This window comes from Vitis riparia, chromosome 19 (assembly GCF_004353265.1).
Source record: "Vitis riparia cultivar Riparia Gloire de Montpellier isolate 1030 chromosome 19, EGFV_Vit.rip_1.0, whole genome shotgun sequence".
NCBI lineage: Eukaryota > Viridiplantae > Streptophyta > Magnoliopsida > Vitales > Vitaceae > Vitis > Vitis riparia.
This window is the reverse complement of record NC_048449.1, coordinates 10,519,227-10,542,502: the sequence shown is the minus strand read 5'-3', so window position 1 is coordinate 10,542,502 and position 23,276 is coordinate 10,519,227. Positions and strand designations below refer to the sequence as shown.

General features: G+C 32.2%; 1 protein-coding gene across 1 annotated transcript; it reads left to right on the top strand.

Annotated features, from left to right (window-relative positions):
• The first annotated feature begins 417 nt into the window (after positions 1 to 417).
• Positions 418 to 1,272, top strand: LOC117909459 (heavy metal-associated isoprenylated plant protein 47-like). The gene is made up of 3 exons (XM_034823504.1): positions 418 to 593; positions 731 to 809; positions 944 to 1,272. The coding sequence occupies exons 1-3, from the start codon at positions 588 to 590 to the stop codon at positions 1,192 to 1,194; spliced, it is 336 nt and encodes a 111-aa protein (XP_034679395.1). The 5' UTR covers positions 418 to 587; the 3' UTR covers positions 1,195 to 1,272.
• The last annotated feature ends 22,004 nt before the right edge of the window (positions 1,273 to 23,276 follow it).

Genomic DNA, 23,276 nt, shown 5'->3' with positions numbered 1-23,276 from the left:
TTTCTAGAAATCAAACATAGCCTGAGACAATTTGCTGCATAAATGTACAATATGGATTGCACAAATATACAATTGTTAAAGAAATTCAATGAAGAGTACGTTTGGTATTGATTTTAGAAAATGTTTTCAACATTTCTAAGATTTAAATGATAAAAATTTTTAAGTGTTAAAAATCTTAAAAACACTTTTTAAAATCACCAACTCTAATTTAGCTTCTAGTAAGTTTGATTTTCTTGATAAAAGTTACTGTGGGCATTGAATTTTCATGAATTGCAAGCAGGCGGGGAATAAGTTAATCAGGTAAGAACATACCACAAAACAGCCTTGAAAATTACTTGCACATGCTGGATGAATATTGACTTAGTCTATAGAACTGCAGTGTTGAGATGGTCAGATACACTGTCTAAATCTCAAAAGTTATTATGAATAGATCTGGCTGTATTCGAAGTTAAACAGAAGAAGTTTGCCCTGAAACTCTCATATATAAGAGGAAGTCAGTCTTCCCCTTCTGCATCATTGCCAATTAAGTTCACAGAGACTCAGTCAGAGATTCAAAAAAGTTGCCTTGTGTTCGCCTAGTGCAAAACATGAAGGTGAGCCTTTTGATCTGGAACTCCATTGATGCTTTTTGTTTATTGTGTAGCTTAATCTGTTCTAGCTGGATCCAAAAAGAAGCATATGAAATTATAGCTATAACAGATTTGGATATGTTCCTTGTGTGATGGTGTAGCAAAAGATAATTGTGAAAGTGCAAATGAACTGTGACAAATGCAGAACCGAAGCCATGAAGATTGCTGCAGTTAAAGAAGGTATGATACACATTTCAACAATATTTTTCTTCTCTCAACAAGAAGTTCACAGAAAGTATAAAGCCTTGTTATTTCAAATCATTTAATCATTGTCCCAGTCGATCCATTTTTGGGCTTTTGTGATTATGTGACAGGTGTGATCTCAGTGGCTATAGAAGGAGCAGAAAAAGATCGGGTTGTGGTGATTGGAGACGGAGTTGATTCAGCTAGCTTGACCCACTGTCTGGGGAAGAAGCTTGGGTATGCGACTATTGTAAGCGTGGAAGAAGTAAAGGAAAAGCCAAAGCCAGATCCGAAGCCAGCTCCGAAGACTACTTGTCAAAGCCAACAGGTTTTAATTGCTAGCATGGGCTATGCAGATGAACCTAATTGCTCCATCATGTGAGGTTTAGCATGGATCATGCCCGGCCTATTAATAAGTTGTACCTTTCTTGTTCTTCAATTAGACCTTGTTTCTCTCTTAGGATGTTCCGAGTAACAGAGATTGCTATTCTCTTAACAAAGGGCTGAATTCATTAACAAAGCAAACTAGCAAATTAATTAGTCAGGCCAACATCATAAGTATCCTAAATCCATCTCCATATATTAGACTGATGAACACCCAATATCAAATCATTATTAATTCTACACTATTCCAAAAGATACAAGAAAATAATGGTTTATAACCATTGTGGGAAGACTACTATATGGGGTTAAATTGATTTTTAATTTGATAATGCTGTCTCATTCTTTCACTAAAAGGAAGACTAGAACCTCCATCTTATTGCTAAGAGCTCCAAGACAACTGTTGATGCCTTTGTAGCAATATTCTGCATAAATGAGCTAGGTCTAACTACATCTGCAAATGGCCCTTTTTTTGGGTAATTAAAATTATAAATTGTATTAGTTATGAGGCTCTATGTTAATCGATGGTGGTTAATTGCTAGATTTTCAACTTCACAAAATATAAAGGACAATAAACTAAGGTGGTGTTTGTTTTTTTTACTTAATTCTAAATAGAACCTTAATACTTAATAGTATTAAATATTAGGTTGTTTTGTAGTATTTTATTTCTATTAAGTATTAAAAAGTAAAAAAAAAAAAAATCAATATGTTATTTTTTCTATTTAGAAAAAGTTACATATTTTGGCTTTTTCTATTTAGTAAAATGTTTATAATAAATCATGAAAAAGTAAAAAAAAACAAACAACCTAAATTCTAAAACTAAATGGTTTTCAGTAAAAAGCTAAAAAAACAAACACCACCTAACAGTGATTTTTGGAAGATTAGCATCAAAGTCTGTGGATAGCCCAAGTGCACCAGTAGCTGCCTTCTACTCCTTCAGCCATGTGCATGGAGTCTTTTAAACTCACGATAGTGTGATGGCAGCTTCTGGGTGAAAAGTCCATTCGTTTTCAACTTTTGAAATTCAATACGAATCTAACTTTGCTGCAACGCAAGCACAGTGATATATGCAAGAAGTAGTCATCAGAAGCCACCCTGTCCCATGTGAGAATAAATAAATTTTTCGAAGGCACAGAAGACAAACACCATTCATAGTACGAAATATCTCTGGGTCTGGTCCCAAATTTTGGAGAATTGTTCTGAAATAATAGCTCACAAAAAGGCCAGGATAAAGACTATTCTACTCACTACTGGACTTTACAGTTGTACATAATAAAGAAGCCCACTAATGAACAACCTACAGCATCTACACAAGAAATCGCACCTAAAAATGCATGTAATCAAATAAACCAAAAAAAGAAAGAAAAAGAAAAAGAAAAAGAAAAAGAAACAAGGAAAAGGAAACCATCTTAGAAAGAAAAAAAAAGGGGGGAAATCATCTAACCATACACCAACTACAAAAAATATGAGATTTTGGAACTTTACTTATTTCTTTTTAATTTTGGTGTAAAATGGGAAAAAAATATTGCTTATTCATGCACTCCTAATGCTTTCAAATTTGTTTCACAATTACCCTCAAAAGTAAAGGATAAAGTACACACCAATTTAATTCCACCTGTTAACAAGTACATGTGTCATTTATTTTTATTATTTTTCTCACATCAATATATCTCCCTTACCACTTGTTACGTTTCCAATTTTTTCTTTTTTCTTTTTTCTTTTTTTTTTCCTCTTCTGCCACCATAATCCATTGTCACCTATTATAATTTTTATTATTTTTTTTCTTTTATATTCTTTTTAATATGCTCATGCATTTTCTCATAAAACTTCTTTAATTTTAATTTATTTTTACTCTCTAATTTGTCTATATTTATTGATTTTAATTATTTTTTTGACATATTAAACTTAAAATGATAATATATAATAAATAATTAATATAACAAATTAAATAAAAAATATATATATAATGGACAAAAATGAAAATATTATCCCACAAATAGTAATGATTTTAAATATTAATTATAATAATACATTTTATAAATTAAGGTTTAAATTTAAAATTTTCATTTTATTATTTAGAAGTTTATGATATAAGATTTTTTATATTAATACTAAACAAAAGATTTATTTATTTTGTAAATTCCATCACATGTAAAAGTAAAAATATCATTGTAACACTATTTTATTATTTACATTATTTTTCTTTTAATTTTCATTTTAAATTTATCATATCAAAATCACAATAAGTGATGGTGTTTTTATCATTTTTCTTATGATTTTAAATAGATCTAATTTTTTTTTGTTAAAATCTTTAATTTTGAATTAAAATAAAATATAAAAGAAAACATATTTTTCATAAAAAATTGTATTTAACTTTATATATTAATTTCATAAAAAATAGGTACATCCTTAAAAATAATAGGTAAATTAATGCTTAGGAGAACCGGAAACACTATCATAATTATCATGGTGTATATATTCCTTTGGGACCCTCAATTGCCCACCCCAAAAAGAACTTTGGGATCCTAGGTATATCCATTCTTAGAGGAACCAAGACCCCTATTTTCATTTCCATGGTTCATATATTCCTTTGGAGACCCTTGAGAAAGAATTAGAGGTTATTCCCCACCCTAAAACGGACATTGGAACCCAAGGTACATCCTAAAGACAATTTGGTAAATCATTTATAAAGTTTGGTACATAATTCATAAAATTTGGCATATCCTTGAAACAATTTTGTACATCCAATCCATGAGCTACCAAGACCTCTATATTATTACCCGTGGTTCGTTTATTTCTTTAAGGATCTTTAGGAAGTAATTAGAGGTCGTTCCTTACTCCGAAACAAACTTTTGAACCCTAGGTACATCCTTAAGGAAATTTGGTACATTGTTAAGAAATTTTGGTACATCTAATCCTTGGGCTATCGAGGCCCCTATCTATCTTCCCATGGTCCATATTATCCTTCACTACAAGAAAAAAAGTCCTCGTTGACAGTTTTTCACTGTCAATGTAAGGTATATCTGTGAAGGTAGGTTATTGTTCATATATGTTATCTATGCCAGTGACAAGAAAAGTTTAAAGGTAACTTGACATATACATATGTTAAGATTTTCTCTATTTTTACAAATGATGAAATCTTATTAGTATATGATATGTCAATATTTCTTTCATATATGTTAAGGTTGGATTCAACTTATATCAAGATTACTTAATCTTATGTCAATGTTAACTCACTCTTTTGTTAAGATTAGTCCAACAAATGTCAAGGTTAGGTATCATATATGTCATGATTAACCCCACATATATCAAGGCTTTTAGATACATATGTCAATGTTAGATTTTATAGATATCCTAATTGGCTTATATATGTCAATGTAGGGAATAAGTACAACTGTCAAGGTTCCCCTCAAAAAATTTAAAATTATTTTTTAATATGAAAAATTGAACCTATTGCCATGTATAATCAATTTGATATTATTTAAGAATGATAATGACAATCAAATTATCATGATTTTATATATAATCAAAACATATTTAACATGTATTTAATTATTAATTAAAGCACAAATCAATGAACTTGTTTAAAGTTGTCCCCAATTTCTCTATATAGAAGAAACTCATATAATATACAACGAAATTAAAAACATACTATAAGACAATATACATAAACTTAAATTAAGTTGTTCATGTATATATCTACAACCAAGTCTCTTGCCTCCATCTTGAAGCATTACTTTATAGGAAAACCTTAAATTTTCAACACCCAAACTTTGAATCTGTAGCAAAAAATATAGAGCATATTAACAAATTAAAAAGAAAAATGTATAATGGGGAGCAATCAAATATCAAGCTTTATGAAGAATTTTAATAGCAAGCTAGACACTACACCTTTATTAGACAATAATAGATTATTTCTTAATAACACAGGTAAACAAACGAACTCTCAAATATTAAAATGTTGATATAGCAAAAACATATGAAGGCTAAACCTAGGAGCAAAACCTAAAACATAAATCATTTTAACCTAATGAATTTATTGTTTTGATCCAACTTCAACCAAGATATTTAACTATTTAGATCATTATTATGATTTTTTAACCTAACACTTTCCCTGAAATGTCCAAGGTTTCCATCAAACTATACAAGTCAAAGATAACCTACAAATCATGCACAAATGCTTCATTTGGTTGCTTAGAAAGACCAAGAAAAAAATGACAACACAACTAACTATAGTTTACCAATCTCTATAGAAAGGTACATGAAAAAAAATAAATATGACATCATATTGAATGAGGATAGGAAAAATAAATGAACAAATTTAGCAAGAACTAAAACAACTCCAAATTTATGTAAATGCAAACTATATTGGTTTCATCTAAAACTACTCATTTAAGGTTTTTTTTTTAATTATTTTTCTATACAAAAAGAACTTATCCTTATAAAATCTAAGGAACCTCCAAGAACTTGTCTTTCCACATTTGGAGCTTGGAATTTAAGGATAATGAACTATTGTTGATCACCAAAAAGTTGTTCTGAACAACCCCACCAAAGCCAAAGAATGTGGGGAGCAAAACAACTCTAAAAACCAAAAACCAGAGCAACACATTTGCATGTCTAGAATTCAAATGGTAGCCAAAGAATCTCAAAGGCTTACAACTTGACAAGTCCATTTGAGACTTAGAACCAAAAAACCCAATAACTAAATATTTCAACCATCACACAATCCACACTCTTTCTTCAATAAATCACAAAGCAAACTAGAACGTACCCAATAACTAAAGATCTAATATGTGGAAAATTTGAGGTTTCTGATCTCAAGGTTAATGTAGGTGAAACCAAAATCAACATAATCTTGATTCAATGATGTTCTACATGACCAAAAGAGGAAAATAGATTATTAGAATTTAACTAATAAGAACAAATAAAAAGATGAAATATTACCATTTCCACACCTTCATTTAATCGATTGAAAGAGGCAAAGACCCATTCAAAGCCACAAAATTAAGTGCCTAGGGAAGAAGAACTCATTTGATTTGAAACCCAACAAACATGTATTTATCGGTATTTTTACCGATTTTTCAAGAAATTTCCCAATATTTCCTACCAGTCCAGCCCACGCATAGGATACAAAATCTGTCCAATTTTTTTTTTTTTTAAAAAAACATAAGATGCTATTTGGTAATCTAATCATGATTTGCAGGCAAAAGTTGTGTTTTTCAGCCTGGCTCAAAAATCGTGGATTTGGGGTTCGTGAAATTTAAATCCAATGGCACAAAAGCAAAAAGACCCCTAGAACAGATCCAAAAAACACAAGGAGCAAAAAAAAAAAAAAAAAAACAATTTTTTTTGGTTTTCCTTGGGGGTTTTGCATGGATTTTCTCGGAAATCAAACGAGGATGAATTTTCTTGTAAATCGAATGGAGGATGGATTTTCTTGGGAATCAAACGGGGGTTTTGCAAAGAGAAAACACAGGGAGCAAAAAAAAAAAAAGTAATTTTTTTTTTGTTTTCCTTGGGGGTTTTACATGGATTTTATCGAAAATCAAACGATGATGAATTTTCCCATAAATCGAATGGGGAAAGGATTTTCTTAGGAATCACATGGGGGTTTTGCAAAGAGAAAACACAGGGAGCAAAAAAAAAATGCAATTTTTTTGGTTTTCCTTAGGGGTTTTGCATGGATTTTCTTGGAAATCAAATGAGGATGAACTTTCCCGGAAATCAAATGGGGGATGGATTTTCTTGGGAATCAAATGGGGGTTTTGCAAAGAGAAAACACAGGGAGCAAAAAAAAAACAAATCAATTTTTGTGGTTTTCCTTAGGGGTTTTGCATGGATTTTCTCGAAAATCAAACAAGGATGAATTTTCCCAAAAATCGAATGGGGGATTGATTTTCTTGGGAATCAAACTGGGGTTGCAAGAAAAAAAAACAATAATAACATGATTAGATTAGTACCTACGAGGATTGAGAGTCGTAGAGAAAGGCGGATTCTCTCGTCTCGAGAGCAACTTTAGAAAATGGCTTCTTGAAGCCTCAGGCCCCAAGTGAGAGAAGCAGTGGCCCTTTTGATTTTTATAATTAGTAGAGATAAAAATAATTAAAAAATAATAAAAAATGAGAACAATTTTCCTCTCTCTATATAAATAATTATTAGTTACCCATCTTTATTTTGATTAAATCACATTGAAATTTCCGTTTTTATGGACGATATTTTATGAATTAAAATTAATTTGATAAAATAAATTATTAATAATCTTAATTATTTAAATAAATTAATATTAATAGAAAAAGTTGTTACCACATATTTTTAATAAAATTTTAGAAATTAAATCTCAAATAAAATATTTTATATAAATTAATTTAATTTTTCATTTAAAATGTAATAAAAAGTGTTTTAATAAAAACATTTTAAAATTTTTAAAATAAATATTGTCTTCAACAAGATGGGCTCCCTTCATCTAACAATATGGTGGAACCACATCAATCTTCATTTTGATACTAAGACTATTGCAATGTCATATGTATTATATTTATATATAAATTATTTTTATTCAATAAAATCAAATATTTCTTAACTCAATTCTAACTTTATACACTTCCAAAATTCATATTTATTATTCTTAAAATTCAAATATCGAATTTATCGATATATCCCTGTCTACTGATGTTTTTGTTTTTTATCATATTTATATCAATTATATTTACAAAATAACTTTAAAATATGAATTCTTACTTATTTTATCATTTTTTGGAGTTTTTCCAAGCATTCCTATAAATTTTAAATAATTTTCGCTCCACCGATATTTGTGAAAAAATATCCACCGATATTTTTCCCATATTTTTTATATATCTATAAAATCGAAGTATTGATATATTCATAATTATCGATATTTTCATCCTTGGTTTAGAGCAAAAAGTTTCAAACCCTAAGCTCTCAAAATGAATATCGGGTTTTGAGAAAATGAGGAGTGTTCTTTGTAAATACCACAGGGAACCTTGACAGGTAATTATAACATGATATCTTGACTTATAATCCATAGGTCATTTAAGATCATTTTACTAGAATTAAAATGGCATATATGTTTAAAATCATACCTTGACTTTTGATTTTATGTCAAGCTAGCCACATTATATAAGTACCTTGACATATGAAGATACTAACTATACATTGACTTATAAATTATCTGTCAAGATTCTATTATATAAGTCATGAAAGAATTGAACAAAATTTTATATATGTCATTATTGGTTTAAACAAGTTGTATATGTCATAGTTGTTCATTTAATTAGGCAATATTGACACATATCACCTTAAGTCAAGATAATATATGTCAACAATGACCTTTTTTCTTGTAGTGCTTTGAGGACCCTTAGGTAGTGATTGAAGGTCATTCTCCACATCGGAACGAACTTTGGCACTCTTGGTACATCCTTTACAAAATTTGGTACATCCTTAAAAATATTTGGTACATACTTGAGCTATTGAAACCACTATCTTATTACCCATGGTCCTTTTATTTCTTTAGGGATCTTTGGGAAGTGATTGGAGATTGTTTCCTACACTAAAATGGACTTTGGAACCCTAGGTACATCATTGAGAAAATTTGATACATCCAATCCTTGAGCTAACGGAACACTTATCTCCATTTCCATAGTCCATTTCTTCCTTTGGAGACTCTCAAGAAGTTATTGAAGGTCATTCCCAACCTCATAACGGACTTTGGCAACATTGGTACATCATTTAAAAAATTGGGTACCTCATTTACAAAATTTGGTACATCATTTACAAAATTTGATACATCCTTCACAAAATTTGGTACATTATGAAGGATGTACCAAATTTTGTGAACGATGTACCAAGAGTTCCCAAGTGCATTCCAAGGTGGGGATCGACCCCCAATCACTTCCTTATGGGTTCCAAAATGAAATCATGTACCATCCATGTTCAAATGAGGGACCCGAAAACAATAGGATCAGATGTACCAAATTTAATGAAGGATGTACCAAGCGTTCCAAAGTGCGTTATGAGGTGGGGATCGGTCCCCAATCATTTCCTTATGGCTTCCAAAATGAAATCATGGACCATCCATGTTCAGATAGGGGTCCCGGAAACAATAGGATTGAATGTACCAAATTTAATGAACGATGTACCAAATTTTGGGAAGGGTGTACCAAGGGTTCCAAAGTGCGTTCCGAGGTGGGGATCGGCCCCAAATCACTTCCTTATGGCTTCCAAAATGAAATCATAGACCATCCATGTTCAGATGGGGGTCCCGGAAACAATAGGATGGGATGTACCAAATTTAATGAAGGATGTACCAAATTTTGTGAAAGATGTACCAAGCGTTCCAAACTACGTTAAGAGGTGGGGATCGGTCCTTAATCACTTCCTTATGGGTTCCAAAATGAAATCATGGACCATCCATGTTCAAATAGGGAACCCGAAAGCAATAGAAGGATGTACCAAATTTTGTGAAGGATGTACCAAGGGTTCCAAAATGAGTTCCAAGGTGGGGATCGGCCTCCAATCACTTCCTTCTAGGTTCCAAAATGAAATCATGGACCATCCATGTTTAGATGGGGGTCCCGAAAGCAAAAACATCGGATGTACCAAATTTAATGAAAGATGTACCAAATTTTGTGAAGAATGTACCAAGAATTCCAGAGTGCATTCCGCGGTGGGGATCGACCCCCAATCACTTTCTTATGGGTTCCAAAATGAAATCATGGACAATCCATGTTCAAATGGGGGACCCGAAAACAATAGGATCAGATGCACCAAATTTAATGAATGATGAACCAAATTTTGTGAATGATGTACCAAGCATTCGAAAGTGCGTTCTGAGGTAGGGATCAGCCCCCAATAACTTCCTTATGGGTTCCAAAATGAAATCACAGACCATCCATGTTCAAATGGGGGTCATGGAAACAATAAGATTAGATGTACCAAATTTAATGAAGGATGTACTAAATTTTGTGAAGGATGTACCAAGGGTTCCAAAGCATGTTCTGAGGTGGAGATCGGCCCCCAAACACTTCCTTATGGGTTTCTAAATGAAATTATGAACCATCCATTTTTAGATGTGGGTCCCAGAAGCGATAGGACCAGATGTGCCAAATTTAATGAAAGATGTACCAAATTTTGTGAAAGATGTCCCAAGGGTTCCAAAGTGCATTTCAAGGTGAGGATCGGCCTCCAAAAACTTCCTTATGGGTTCCAAAATAAAATCATGGACCAGCCATGTTCAGATAGGGGTCCCACAAGCAATAGGATCGGATGTACCAAATTTTGGGAATGACATACCAAGGGTTCCAAGGTACGTTCCGAGGTGGGGATCGGCCCCCAATCACTTTCTTATGGGTTTCTAAATGAAATTATGGACAATCCATGTTCAGATGGGGATCCCGGAAGTGATAAGATCGGATGCACTAAATTTAATGAAGGATGTACCAAATTTTGTGAAGGATGTACCAAGGGTTCCAAAGTGCGTTCTGGGATGGGGATTGACCCCCAATCACTTTCTTATGGGTTTCTAAATGAAATTATAGACCATCCATGTTCAGATGGGGGTCCCGAAAGCGATAGGATCGGATGTGCCAAATTTTGTGAAGGATGTACCAAAGGTTCCAAAGTGCGTTCCAAGGTGGGGATTGGCCCCCAAACACTTCCTTATGGGTTCCAAAATGAAATTATGGACCATCCATGTTTGAATGGGGGTCCCAAAAGCGATAGGATCAGATGTACCAAATTTAATGAAGGATGTACCAAATTTTGTGAATGATATACCAAATTTTATAAAGGATGTACCAAGGGTTCCAAAGTGCGTTCCGAGGTGGGGATTGGCCCCCAATAACTTCCTTATGGGTTTCAAAATGAAATCATGGATCATTCATGTTCAGATGGTGGTCTCAAAAGCGATAGGATTGGATGTGCCAAATTTAATGAAGGGTGTACCAAATTTTGTGAAGAATGTGCCAAATCGTTGAGGTGGGGATTTGATACGTGTTATGTGAGGAGTCAGTAAAAGGGAGGTTGACCCATTAATACCTTGGGAAGACATTCGAACATTTACATTATACCCTTAGAATCAAAGGAACTTTTTTTATACAATAACATTAGTTTGGTATGTTATGTGCAAAAGGCAATCTAGGGGCGCACCTTCCATTTGAAAGGCATGCCTATGTGTGAATGACATTATATTACTATGCTACATGCAAAAGGCAAAGTAGGGGTGCACCCTTCATTAAATTTGGTACATCCGATCCTATTGTTTCCGGGTCCCCCATCTGAACATAGATGGTCCATGATTTCATTTTGGAACCCATAAGGAAGTGATTGGGGGCCCATTGCCACCTCGGAACGCACTTTGGAACCCTTGGTACATCCTTCACAAAATTTGGTACATCCTTCATTAAATTTGGTACATCCGATCTTATTGTTTCTGAGACCCCCATCTGAACATAGATGGTCAATGATTTCATTTTGAAACCCATAAGGAAGTGATTCGGGGTTGATCCCTACCTCGAAACGCACTTTAGAACATTTGGTACATCCTTCATAAAATTTGGTACATCCTTCATTAAATTTGGTACATCTGATCCTATTGTTTACGGGTCCCCCATCTGAACATGGATGGTCCATGATTTCATTTTGGAACCCATAAGGAAGTGATTGGGCACTGATCCCTACCTCGGAACACACTTTGGAACCCTTGGTACATCCTTCACAAAATTTGGTACATCCGATCCTATTGCTTTCGGGACCCCCATTTGAACATGGATGGTCCATGATTTCATTTTGGAACCCATAAGGAAATAATTGGGGGTCGATCCCCACCTCGGAATGCACTTTGGAACCCTTGGTACATCGTTTACAAAATTTAGTACATCCTTCACAAAATTTTGTACATCTTTCATTAAATTTGGTACATCCGATCTTATTGCTTCTGAGTCCCCCATCTGAACATGGATGGTTCATGATTTCATTTTGGAACCCATAAGGGAGTGATTGGGGGCCAAACCCCACCTCGGAATGCACTTTGAAACCCTTGGTACATCCTTCACAAAATTTGGTACATCCTTCATTAAATTTGGTACATCCGATCCTATTGTTTCCGAGACCACCATCTAAACATGAATGATCCATGATTTCATTTTGGAACCCATAAGGAAGTTATTAGGGGCCGATCCCCACCTTGGAACACACTTTGAAACGCTTGGTACATCCTCCACAAAATTTGGTACATCCTTCATTAAATTTGGTTCATCCGATCCTATTGTTTTCAGGTCCCCCATTTGAACATGGATGGTACATGATTTCATTTTGGAACCCATAAGGAAGTGATTGGGGGCCAATCCCCACCTTGGAATGCACTTTGGAACCTTTGGTACATCCTTCACAAAATTTGATACATCCATAATGTACCAAATTTTGTGAAGAATGTACCAAATTTTGTAAATGATGTACCAATGTTTCCAAAGTCCATTATGAGGTGGGGAACGACCTTCAATAACTTCCTAAGGGTCTCCAAAGGAAAAAAATGGACTATGGAAATGGAGATAAGTGTTCCATTAGCTCAAGGATTTGATGTATCAAATTTTCTCAATGATGTACCTAGGGTTCCAAAGTCCATTTCGAAGTAGGGAATGATCTCCAATCACTTCCCAGAGATCCTTAAAGGAATAAACAAACCATGGGTAATAAGATAGAGGTTTCAATAGCTCAAGCATGTACCAAATATTTTTAAGGATGTACCAAATTTTGTAAAGGATGTACCAAAAGTGCCAAATCTTGTTTTGATGTGGGGAATGACCTTCAATCACTACCTAAGGATTCTCAAAGGATAATATGGACCATGGGAAGATAGATAGGGGTCTCGATAGCCCGAGGATTGGATGTACCAAAATTTCTTAACAATGCACCAAATTTCCTTAAAGATATACCTAGGGTTCCAAAGTTCGTTTCGGAGTCGGGAACGACCTCTAATTACTTCCTAAAGGTCCCTAAAGAAATAAACAAACCACGGGTAATAATATAGAGGTCCTGGTAGCTCATGGATTGGATGTACAAAAAATTTTTAAGGATATGCCAAATTTTATTAAATATATACCAAATTTTATAAATGATGTACCAAATTGTCTTTAGGATGTACCTTGGGTTCCAATGTCCATTTTAGAGTGGGGAATAACCTCTAATTCTTTCTCAAGGGTCCCCAAAGGAATATATGAACCATGAAAATGAAAATTGGGGTCCCCTCTAAGAATGGATATACCTATGATCCCAAAGTTCTTTTTGGGGTGAGCAAAGACCTCCAATTACTTATCGAGGGTCCCAAAGGAATATATACACCATGATAAGTATGATAGTTTTTCCGGTTCTCCTAAACATTAATTTACCTTTTTTTTTTTTTTTAAGGATGTGCCTATTTTTTATGAAATTAATATAAAAGGTAAAATACAATTTTTTTATGAAAAATATATTTTCTTTTATATTTTATTTTAATTAAAAATTAAAGATTAACCAAAAAAAAGTTTAGATCCACAACAATTTAAAATTATAAGAAAAATGATAAAAGCACTATCACTTATTGTGATTTTTATATGATAAATTTAAAATGAAAATTAAAAGAAAAATAATGTAAATAATAAAATAGTATTACAATGATATTTTTAATTTTACATGCGATAGAATTTACAAAATAAATAAATCTTTTGTTTAGTATTAATATAAAAAATCTTATATTATAAACTTCTAAATAATAAAATGGAATTTTTAAATTTAAAACTTAATTTATAAAATGTATTATTATAATTAATATTTAAAATCATTATTATTTGTGGGATAATACTTTCATTTTTGTCCATTATATATTTTGTCTTTATTTAATTTGTTATATTAATTATTTATTATATATTATCATTTTAAGTTTAGTATGTCAAAAAAATAATTAAAATCAATAAATATAGACAAATTAGAGAGTAAAAATAAATTAAGATTAAAGAAGTTTAATGAGAAAATACACGAGCATATTAAAAACAATATAAAGGGAAAAAAATGAATAATAAAAACTATAATAGGTGACAATGGATTATGGTGGCAGAAGAGGAAAAAAAAAAAAGGAAACATGACGAGTGGTAAGGGAAATATGTTGATGTGAGAAAAATAATAAAAATAAATGACACGTGTACTTGTTAACATGTGGTATTAAATTGGTTTGTAGTTTGTCCTTTATTTTTTAGGGTAATTGTGAAACAAATTTGAAAGCACTATTGGAGTGCATGAATAGACAATACTTTTTCTCATTTTACACCAAAATTAAAAAGAAAATGGTAAAATTCCAAAATCTCATATTTTTTGTATTTAGTGTATGGTTAAGATGATTTTCTCTTGTTTTATTATGGAAAATAGAAAAGAACAACAATTATTGGATGACACAATTGTGGCTTTGTCCTCAGCAACATCCGACAGACTCTCGACCTCGGATTGAGAAACAGTATGGTGGAAAATATCATTTGGAAGATCCAAGTAACAACCATCGGGCCGACCAGAAAGAGCTTGATCAGGACTTTAAAAAGGCTCTTAGGTATCTGGGAAATATCAGTGACTTTTGCACAGAACTTGGAGAAAGGCTCGACGATGGCCACCTTATCAAACTCCTGGAAGTTGCAGGAGCCAGAAATCATCACCATAGACCAAGCATTGGCGGCAGCGTTGGAGAGCCCGGTCAGGCCGTGGACATAGCCAGGGCCAGAGAGCTACACTGTGCTTAATCTTTTTAATTATTAATTTTCAAATTAAAATAATATATATATAGAATAATTAATTTGTGTTGAAATGATAGTTTAATGGCATTGCCCTCATGTACCACTTTCCCCTATCCCTCTCCTCCCCTCAAGCGAAATTTTTGCCTAATACATCCATGACTCATATTTTTACTTTATTAAAAGTAAAACAATGGAATCAAATTTCAAATTCTGATGCATAGACTTTAAGAATGAGAGAAGCGACCTCCCCAAGTATTCAAACGACAACATATTTGAATATGATATGAGAATTAAAAGCACAAAAAATAAAAATAATAAATAATAATAAAGTGGACTATTTTGGGCATCCACAATGATTGTTGGTAAAGACTTAAGAGAGGTGGAATATAATATTTTAACATATTTTATAATACTATTTTTTTTATTCTTTTCTGATACTTCACATTTTTTAAAATAAAAATATATTATGTCTAATATTTAAAAAAAAAATTATTTTTAATTTTTGTACCAATTATTATATCGGATAAATCATATAGGTTAATCTCATATATGCTTACCCGAGATATCTTTTAAAAAAAAATGAATTATGATTTTTAACTATAAAAATATGCATGATAATTTTTATATTGAAAATGGCTTTTCAGGAATTATTTTTAAAACCATGATGAATTTTGAAAATAAATTTGAGATGTTCTTTAAGCGTTTTTCAAATAATATTTTAATGAACAATTATTAATACAATGAATAGATAAAAAATAAAATTGACTTTGCAAACAAAAATTTGTTTCAAAAACCACCATATTAAACAAAATATTTTTATTTGGAAAATAGGTCTTGGTTCGTTTGCATTGGAAAATTGTTTCAAAAACGAATATCTTGGTAAAAAAACCGGACACCATATTGGGTATCTGGGTTGGGAATTGGGAAAGAGGAGAGGGAAGAGGGCAGGTGTGATAATGTGAGTTAGGAGACAGACCTCCCTTTCAGTTTCAGGTGAATAACATCCGTGACCCGACCACCCAGCATCAGCAGTGAATAAGGCTTCACTCCTTCCTGTCGTACCAATCTCCACATCAATGCACTTTCTCAAACGGCACCACGTTAAATAAATTAACCTTTATGGTGGTGGATGGCAACTTTTGCAACGCCATACTAAATGTTCACCTGTCCTGTCTACCATGATTTTAATTTTCAATTGTCACAATTGTGTTATTGACCTAGGCCAAAAATTAACCTTTATTATTATAAATTATATAATTGATGGAAATGATATAAAATATGAAGACCGATATACTCTTTAAAACTATTTTCTACCATAATATTTAACAAACTTTTTTATTTTAATTTTTTTTAATAATTATTCTAAAAATTTATTATTTTTAGAAAACTAATGTTTTAAAAAATATATTCTAAAAATATATCATTTAAAAAAAATTGACATATTTTTAGTTATTTTTTATATACACAATTTCAAAAATACATATTTTCTAAGATGTTTGATTTTTAAATAATAATAATAATAATTTATTTTATTTTTTTGGAAAATTGTGTATTTTTTTCCAAATCACTAAATTATATTGAATTTTATTGAGGTTAACAAAAGCAATAAAATTTAAATTAATGATTTTCTACTCTCTTTTTTCATAATCAACATTGGTCATTTTCAGAAATATAAAATTCTTATACTCCTTCCCAATTTTCACACTTTCTCTTAATCTTAAGCTTAAATGATGAACTTATATGAACCAAAGTTTCATTTTTTAGCCCAATTAGGTCCAAAATATAATTACCCCTTCAAATTTTCAACTGGAAGGTCATTTGGGTCCCCTGAATGGCTTTTTCGACCATATGATTTAGAGTCTAGTCCAAGGGGAAGTATTGGCATTTTTCAACCATTCCATGAACTTGATTGGTATGAAGACGACAAAAAGGGGTTAAGATAGGTGAAACAGTTGGCTTAAAGAATATTAAAAAAGCCATATGTGGACCCCGTATTTCTGCTCATGCACTTCCACTCGATGGCGAACTCAATTTTATTTTAAAATGATTTTATTTATTAGAAAATGACTTATTTTTGTTTTATTTTTTAAAAGGGAAAAACAAAATAAGAAAAAAAAAAAAAAACCCTAAGTGTGACTCCTGAAGGAAAAATAAGTCTGTGAAAAACCAAGTCTGAGTCTGGGGGTCAGGTTACTCATTGGGAAGGTATGGCGGTGAGCTGTAGCACCCCTCTAAGCCCGTATACATATGACCTCTACTAAACGAATTAAGGGAATTGTGACAATTAATTAATCAATTATGGATACCAAGAAAAATAATCAATGTACAAGTCATGATGGTAATCAATATACACTAAAACAATGATGAAATCTAATTACAAAAAATACACAAAATAAATAATAAGAGAATTATGCAAAATGATTTATTGAATTAAATAAATAAAAGATATTAAAAAAAAGTTTTAAAGAAATTTCAACTATAATTTATTAAAAATGATTTTGAATTAGTAATTTCAATTTATTTACTTACAAAAAGAATTAGTTTATTTCCCAATTTTATTTGTATTCAATTTTCAAAAAAAAAAACTATTTACATTTGTTGTATCAAAAGAATTTATTACAAAATTTTAATTTGGGTACAAAAATTATTTTTACTAGAAAATAATAAATTTTTACAATTTTATTTACAAAAGTATTTAGATTCATTTTTATTAAAAAAAGAAGAAGTGATTTTTACAAATTATTTAAAATGATATAACTTTATTTACAAAAAAAAATTTAATTAAAAAAGAAAAACAAAGATTTAAATCCTCTATTTTTGAAAAACACTTTTAATCCCATTTTAATTAAGGAAAAAAAATTGTTTGAATATATATATATATATATATATATATATATATATATATATATATATATATAGACAATTTTATTAAAAATTAATTTTTGGGACAACTTTAATTACAAAAAAAAAATGGACAATTTTTATTAAACAAAGAAATTTTTGGACAATGTTATTAAAAACAATTTTTCGAATTCTATTAAAAACAATTTTTTTTGGATTTTTCTAAACGCATTTTTTTTGAATTTTTATAAATAATGAAAAAAAAAACTTTCTTTTATTAAAAATAATAATTTTAAATTATTATTTTATCAAAACATATTTACTGAATTCTTCCTCTCATTTAAACAAAATTTATAGTTTGTTTGATGTTCAATTTTGTACACATTCAATAAATACATACGAACGAATATTTACACGAACTAATAAAAATAAAATCAAATAAAAGTGGGAAATGAAATATGTACTCAAATAAACTTACAACAAGCACCACGTGTCATCAATTCGTACTTAGCCAACAAGATTGCAAAGTGGGTCCATGCAAAAACAAGAATAGCACAAATGTAAATATCCAGAGATATACAAAATCCCAAACAAATATTAAAACCCAAATTCCAACTTCAAATTAGTCTCATAAATTTTGTCAATTAAAATAAGTTCAAATTACTATAGGTCTTTACCTAAAACATCCAAATTAATAACCAAAAATACAAACACAATCAACCAAACCTAAAATTGGATAAATTAAAATAAATTTTACTAAGCCTAAATTTAATATTCCATAATCTAAGCTTAATTTAATATACACCACAATTGTCCCATGTCCAAATTAAATAATTCAAATTGGCCTAGCCCATATAAAATATTCAAATAATCCAACAAATCTCACTTACATTATGGGCCCCAAAATTCACATCAATTAACAAACCCACATAAAAAAAATATACATGATCAAAAGAAATAATATTTCAAGTCCAAACAAATATCCAATTAACAAGCTCACATTAATAATATATATAGCCAAAGGTAATAATGTATTAAGCTCAATCCAACGAGCCCAAATAAATAATAAATTAACAATAAGCTCAAGTCCAAATAAACAGTATGCAATTGACATAATCCAAATATCCCAAATTAATCACCAAATGCAATATACCCACAAACCCAAATTAACAAATTTCACATTAATTCACTAACAATAAATTAAACCAAATTACATATTAATCTACCAACAACAAATTAACCCTAAATTTCATATTAATTCAACAATTCAAATTTTACAAACAACAATTACTATGAAAATAAAATAAAATAAAATAATAACAATAAAAATAATAATAATAATAATAATAATAATAATAATAATAATAATAATAATAATAATAAGGGAAAATGAGTGATTAGGGAAAGTGAGAGATGAGAGAAAAATGGAGGAGATCGTCGGCCAACTGGGGCTCGCCGGCCGGTGACCTTGCCGGCGGCAATGGATAGCTTTTTGGAAACAAAAATAAAATAGAATAAAGATAAATAAAAATAAATAAATAAAATGAGAGGAAATGGGGATGAAGGGGGTGCCGGAAAAGGCATCGGCGTCACGCCGCCGGTAGTGTGAGAGTTTAAGGAGGGAAAGAGAAAATAATAATAATAGAAATGAATAAATGAAAATGAAAATGGAAGAAATGAGTTGGAGGGAAGAAGAGATGGGAGGAAAGAATGGGTCAGCATGTGCTGTTGGGAAGGGAAAAAAATAAAAAATAAATGGAAGAACGGAGCTGGAGAGATGGTCGTCGGGTGTGTTCTCTTGGGGAGAGAAAAAAGAAGAAAAAAAACATAGGGAGCTGACCAAAAAAAAATCCAGTCGTGTGGGTGTCTTCGGCAGAGAAAAGGGCTGGAGAGTTGGGGGAAGGAGAATAGAGGGGTCCCCGCGTGGGAAGGGAAAATGGGGAAAATGGAGGGAAAATGGGGGGAAAATGAAAAGAGAATAAAAAATAAAATAAAATAATAAGAGATTTTTAATGGTGGCCGGTGGGGTGGAAGGAGAGAGAGAAGGAGTGAGTAGGTGAAGGTAGATGGGGAAGAAAAAAGGAAGAGAGATGAGAGAGAAAAAATAAAATAATAATATAAAAATATAATAATAATAAAATAATAAAATAAACATAATAATAATGATAATAATAAATTAAATAAAATAAAATATAAAAATATAATAATTTATAAATTAATAAAGACAAAAAATTAAAGGGTGAGTGGGCCTAAAATAACACATATAATCGAGATTTAAAATTAAGCTCAAAATTAATATAAAAATAAAATTGGGACAAATTTTGGGATCTACACCATAATAACGTGACCCAAGGCTTAAGTAGACAGTAGTGGGATAACATTAATTTTGGGTACCTTGGATAAGCTTAAAGCCTCAATTAAAGTGGACCACCTAATGCACCCTAATTATGGAAGAATAATCAGCTAGACAAAGTACATTTAAGCGGCAAAACATAATGTGGACCCCACATTTTGACTCATGCGTTTTCCACTTGATGGCGAGCTCGATTTTTATTTGCAAAAATGATTTTATTTATTAGAAAATGACTTGGAGTCGCGCATTTATTTTTGTTTTATTTTTAAAAGGGTAAACAAAATAAGAAAGAAAAACCCTTAGTGTGACTTCTTATTTTGGAAAAAGTGGTCTGTGAGAAACCGGATTGGGTTCGGGGTCAGGTTACTCATCAGGAAGGTACAGTAAAGACCGTAGCACCCCTCTAAATCCTTAAGAACGAGTCTTTACTAATAAAATGAAGCTAACATGACAATTGATGAGGAAATCAATGAATATCAGGAACTATCATGCCCATATGAGAATCAAAACATGCATAGAGAATGACCAGAATGGGAAAAGATGCGTACCTGGACAACGAGCCACCATGCGCTATCAAGAAACGGGGTTAGTGCACAATTAATGAATATAAAATATGTCATTCATATCACCAAACAAGATGAATAACCACCAATAGTATGCATGACATTTCATTCAAATCCATTTTTATTTTAAAGAAAATTTATTTGATGTCGGGCCCCACCATAGTCCAATTTATTTTTTTATGAATTAATTCCATAAATTCCATCACTTGGAATTACATAATTAATTCTTGCTTATTTTAAAACAATTTAAAAAAATCAGAGGAGTTATGAAAGTTACTTGCCAAAAAGAAAAATAGTAGCAAAATTTTATTGAAAATGGGGCTTTTAAGACTTGAAAACTCTAAGGATGAAAAAAAGACTTAGAGTTGGTACTATTTAGAAAATATAACCCAGAAATTTATTTGAAGGAAAATATTTAGAAAAATATTTTAAAAAGTCCAAGATGGTAAAATGGGAAATAGCACTTGGGTCAAAGGTGGCCATGCAGTCCATGCATAAATGAAAAAAATGGAGAATGCAGACCATATAGGTGTGAATCTCGGAGTATCACTATGTTTTCTGTGTCAATAGTCAATTTTCAATTGAATCACTTGAGCTTTCTATATGAGTTGTCCATCCACATGTTTCACCACCCCATTGACGTACCCATTATGAGGAGCACTTGTCTGGGCTCCATAACTTCCAGAAGCCAAAGGTGAATCAAAATTTCATGTTGTATCTTCAAACCCAGAACTCCTGGTAATATCACCTTAGCCAATTTCCATGCGATGATGAATTGACCTTCGACACCGCTTCCTCTGCTGTAATAGGATGGGTGACATCAAAGTCTTTGTTCTCGTTCTCAAATGGATTTTAACTTGAACCGTCAACCATTCGGATCTGTGTCTTTGCTGAAATTCCACCAAGGTTACCCACTTTAGTTTGGTATCAAAAGCGGATGCAAGACTTGCTGTGTAGATACACCTACAATAAATGTCCAAGACCATTCTTCAAGACCCAGTTCAGGGCAGCAGTAGATGAGATGAATCTAGAGTGTTCAGCTTCCATTGCTTGAAACATTGCCTGTGTAGCAAGGACCTGAAACGCAGACCTGAAGACCCGATGCAGACACTTCCGCTTCACATATTTTGTATAATTCCCAATCACTTTCTGAGGAATAAAAGAGGTCCCTAGCAACAGAGCTACACAATGCAAACAGATTATTCAACCCATCATCAAAATTCAAACACTATGATGAAGCCCTCCTGTCTACAAGGACTAACTATAGATGACTTTCGTTTCCGTTCTAGAAGTACCAAGAAATGCGACCTGATGGCCGAATCACGACTGAGAAGCGCGTCATGCTGATAAGCCCTTCCACATTGGCGTCTTGCTATTATCCATTGTTGCAAAAGGTAGCATTGTGTAGCAACTGAAAGTCTTGCAAGGGGTTCAGAGTCCCGAATCCTTTAAAAAGGAGTCTTACCAAAGAGTAGCTCATATTAAAAAATTCCAAAGGTCCACCAGTCCGCTGCACTGCCATGACCTTCACCCTTGATGATTTCAGGTGCATAGATACTCGTGCGCCTTCACAAATGACATCGGGTGAGCCCCAGTTGGCTCTGCAATGAGCTCTGGCAATGGGGGAAGAAACAGAGATCAGGCAAACAGAAATGAAAAACAAGCTTAACATCTTAGGTAGTAAAAAAAAACAAGCATTCAAACCTCAACAATGAGTAAAGTATGATTGTAAAAGTAAAAAACCTAAAGCGGGAGATGATCAAACCTGAATGTCACCCTTTTAGCAAAATCACTTGGTTCCCAGAGAGCTACAAACTCTCACCCAGGGTTCAAAATATCGGCCGAGTCTGGTACGACTCGGCCGAGTCGTATCCGCCTCGACGCCGACCGCGACTAGTCCGATACCAGATACATTTTATGCCTAAACTCAGCCTTGAATTGATTGGACTCGGATGACTCGACCGATATTCCAAGTTAACTCGGTCGACTCGGAAAAAAAAAAAATTCAACAGATTCCGAAACCCATCACAACAAGAATCAACATTTTCAGAGAAATCAGGAGTGAAGATTTTTCATCTTTGGTGCGTTGCTGGTGCCGCAACGGTGACTGAACGCCGACTAGACAACCTTCCTTCCGAGTTTGGGAGCAAAGAAGAGCTTTGTGCAATGAAGGAAAGAGGATTTAACGGCACCATCGACGGAACCAACGTCGTGAGCGTCCACGGTGGAGGTCAAGATAAGAGAAGAGAGAGGTAGCCATGGCGGTTTCACTCTCTGCAAATCGCACTTTCTGCTTTCAGTGGAGGGCAAGATAGGAGAACATAGGTCTTGAGGCTAAGGATTGGTGATCCTATGTGGCTCAGCACCATGAAATTTTTTTACGGGTTCAGCCCACCAAATTAGGCCCAGCCCAAGTTCAATTCATGAAAGTCTGTGGTCCATGTATTTCTGTATAAATAAATAAATAAATAAATAATTGGTGTTTTAAGCTTATGGAAAAAAAATGATTTCTTCAAAAATATATTAAGAAAAATAAAATTTTCATGCATGATTTTTT